The sequence below is a fragment of the Poecilia reticulata genome, linkage group LG7, assembly GCF_000633615.1.
Source record: "Poecilia reticulata strain Guanapo linkage group LG7, Guppy_female_1.0+MT, whole genome shotgun sequence".
Classification (NCBI taxonomy): domain Eukaryota; kingdom Metazoa; phylum Chordata; class Actinopteri; order Cyprinodontiformes; family Poeciliidae; genus Poecilia; species Poecilia reticulata.
The window spans coordinates 2472843-2474218 of record NC_024337.1 but is presented as its reverse complement, the minus strand read 5'-3'; the positions used below and the strand labels follow the sequence as shown (position 1 = coordinate 2474218).

General features: G+C 38.6%; 1 protein-coding gene across 1 annotated transcript in view; it reads left to right on the top strand.

The window, feature by feature from the left end:
- The window catches only part of LOC103467059 (scavenger receptor cysteine-rich type 1 protein M130), a 19549-nt gene extending 18179 nt beyond the window's left edge, over positions 1-1370 (top strand). The window contains exons 18-19 of the mRNA XM_008413113.1: positions 387-560; positions 642-1370. Coding sequence (XP_008411335.1) covers positions 387-560; positions 642-820 — 353 coding nt within the window. The 3' untranslated portion in view covers positions 821-1370. The remainder of the gene's footprint in view (positions 1-386; positions 561-641) is intronic.
- The last annotated feature ends 6 nt before the right edge of the window (positions 1371-1376 follow it).

Sequence of the window (1376 nt, the reverse complement as noted above, 5' to 3'; positions counted from 1 at the left end):
ACTTTGTGAAAGCAGGTTGCTGACGTTGGACTGTGATTACTTTTAACTCAGTGGTCAATTTGGGCGTTAGCGTCTTCTGACAGGTGTTTCCATTTATGTTTTCGTTTTTAGTGTTTTAAAATCTATCAGTAAATTTCTGACCTGTTTCTAAAGCAGCAGATATGGAAGAAGCAGACTGGGATAGTGGAGAGTATGAAGACGTCRACAAATCAGATGAAATRGGAAGCTTCAATCGTGGCAGTAAGTACAACTAAACAGTTCATTTCAACAGATTTTAATTTATTTATCTTTTAAATTTTGAAACAAAGATGAGTGGCTTATGAACGGCCATTAATATTCAATCRGCAGACATTTTGCTTCCTCTGAGTTCTGAGTTTTTAATGTAGGATTCAGATCYGAYTCAGAYGTGGAGAAGGAGAGAGATGTGGAGAGCAACAGGTCCTACAACTACGACGACGTGGATGAGGTGACCGAGGCTCAGCCTCTCACACCTCAGGGCTCCGTGGTCCGAGCCGCTAAAGACCAAGACCTGCAGGACGGGGTTGATAAGCCAAGCGATGGAAAGTTTTCATCCAGTTTCAATYATCATTTCAATWYGCTGAATTCACCTGGCTGACCGCTGRCTGTTTGTCTTTGAACAGACGGTGTGACCTACGAAGTGGAAGACTCACAGGAAAACTACGACGACATCGATGCCAGCCCTGAGAACGCCAAAACCACGGCTGAAGTCCATGACGGGCCCAAGCCTGCGCCCGATGGCGATGAAGAGGGACCTAAAGACCAGTTCCAGAAAAATGAAGACTTTTTTCAGGACGGGTGAGCCTGAACTGGGTGAAAATTCAAATCAAACAGAATTCTGGTCAAAGACAAAAAGGATGACCCCAAAAATCTGTCTTCAGTTTAACATGAAAACTAACAATAATGCAGAATGTTGWAAAGCTGAAGGTATTTCTGGGAAGAATTATAGACAAACTGAAACTTTTGTATCTTCAAATTATGTATATCATACCAGAAGTTGCAAAACTGATTAGTTTAATAACTTACATTAGAGCTTTATTTACAATAAAGTATTAGAGCCAGGCTAARATGTTTTTAAAGTCAGTATAAAGTATTATTATTATTACCAGAATAAAGTCATAATAGTGGGAAAATGAAGCAGTAATTTTATGAAAACTTATACACCAAAAATAATAAGTTAAAATTAAAAATGTTGCACATCTTGTGAAGTTATGCTTTGGCATTGGTTTTACAAATAAGGAAATATTTCCTCTTTTAACACATCACCGAACTAGCTGAGCTGAACGCATGACTAGCTGACCGCATCATAACTCATTAAACATTTATCTCATAATGATTTTATTCTCATAACATTGTGT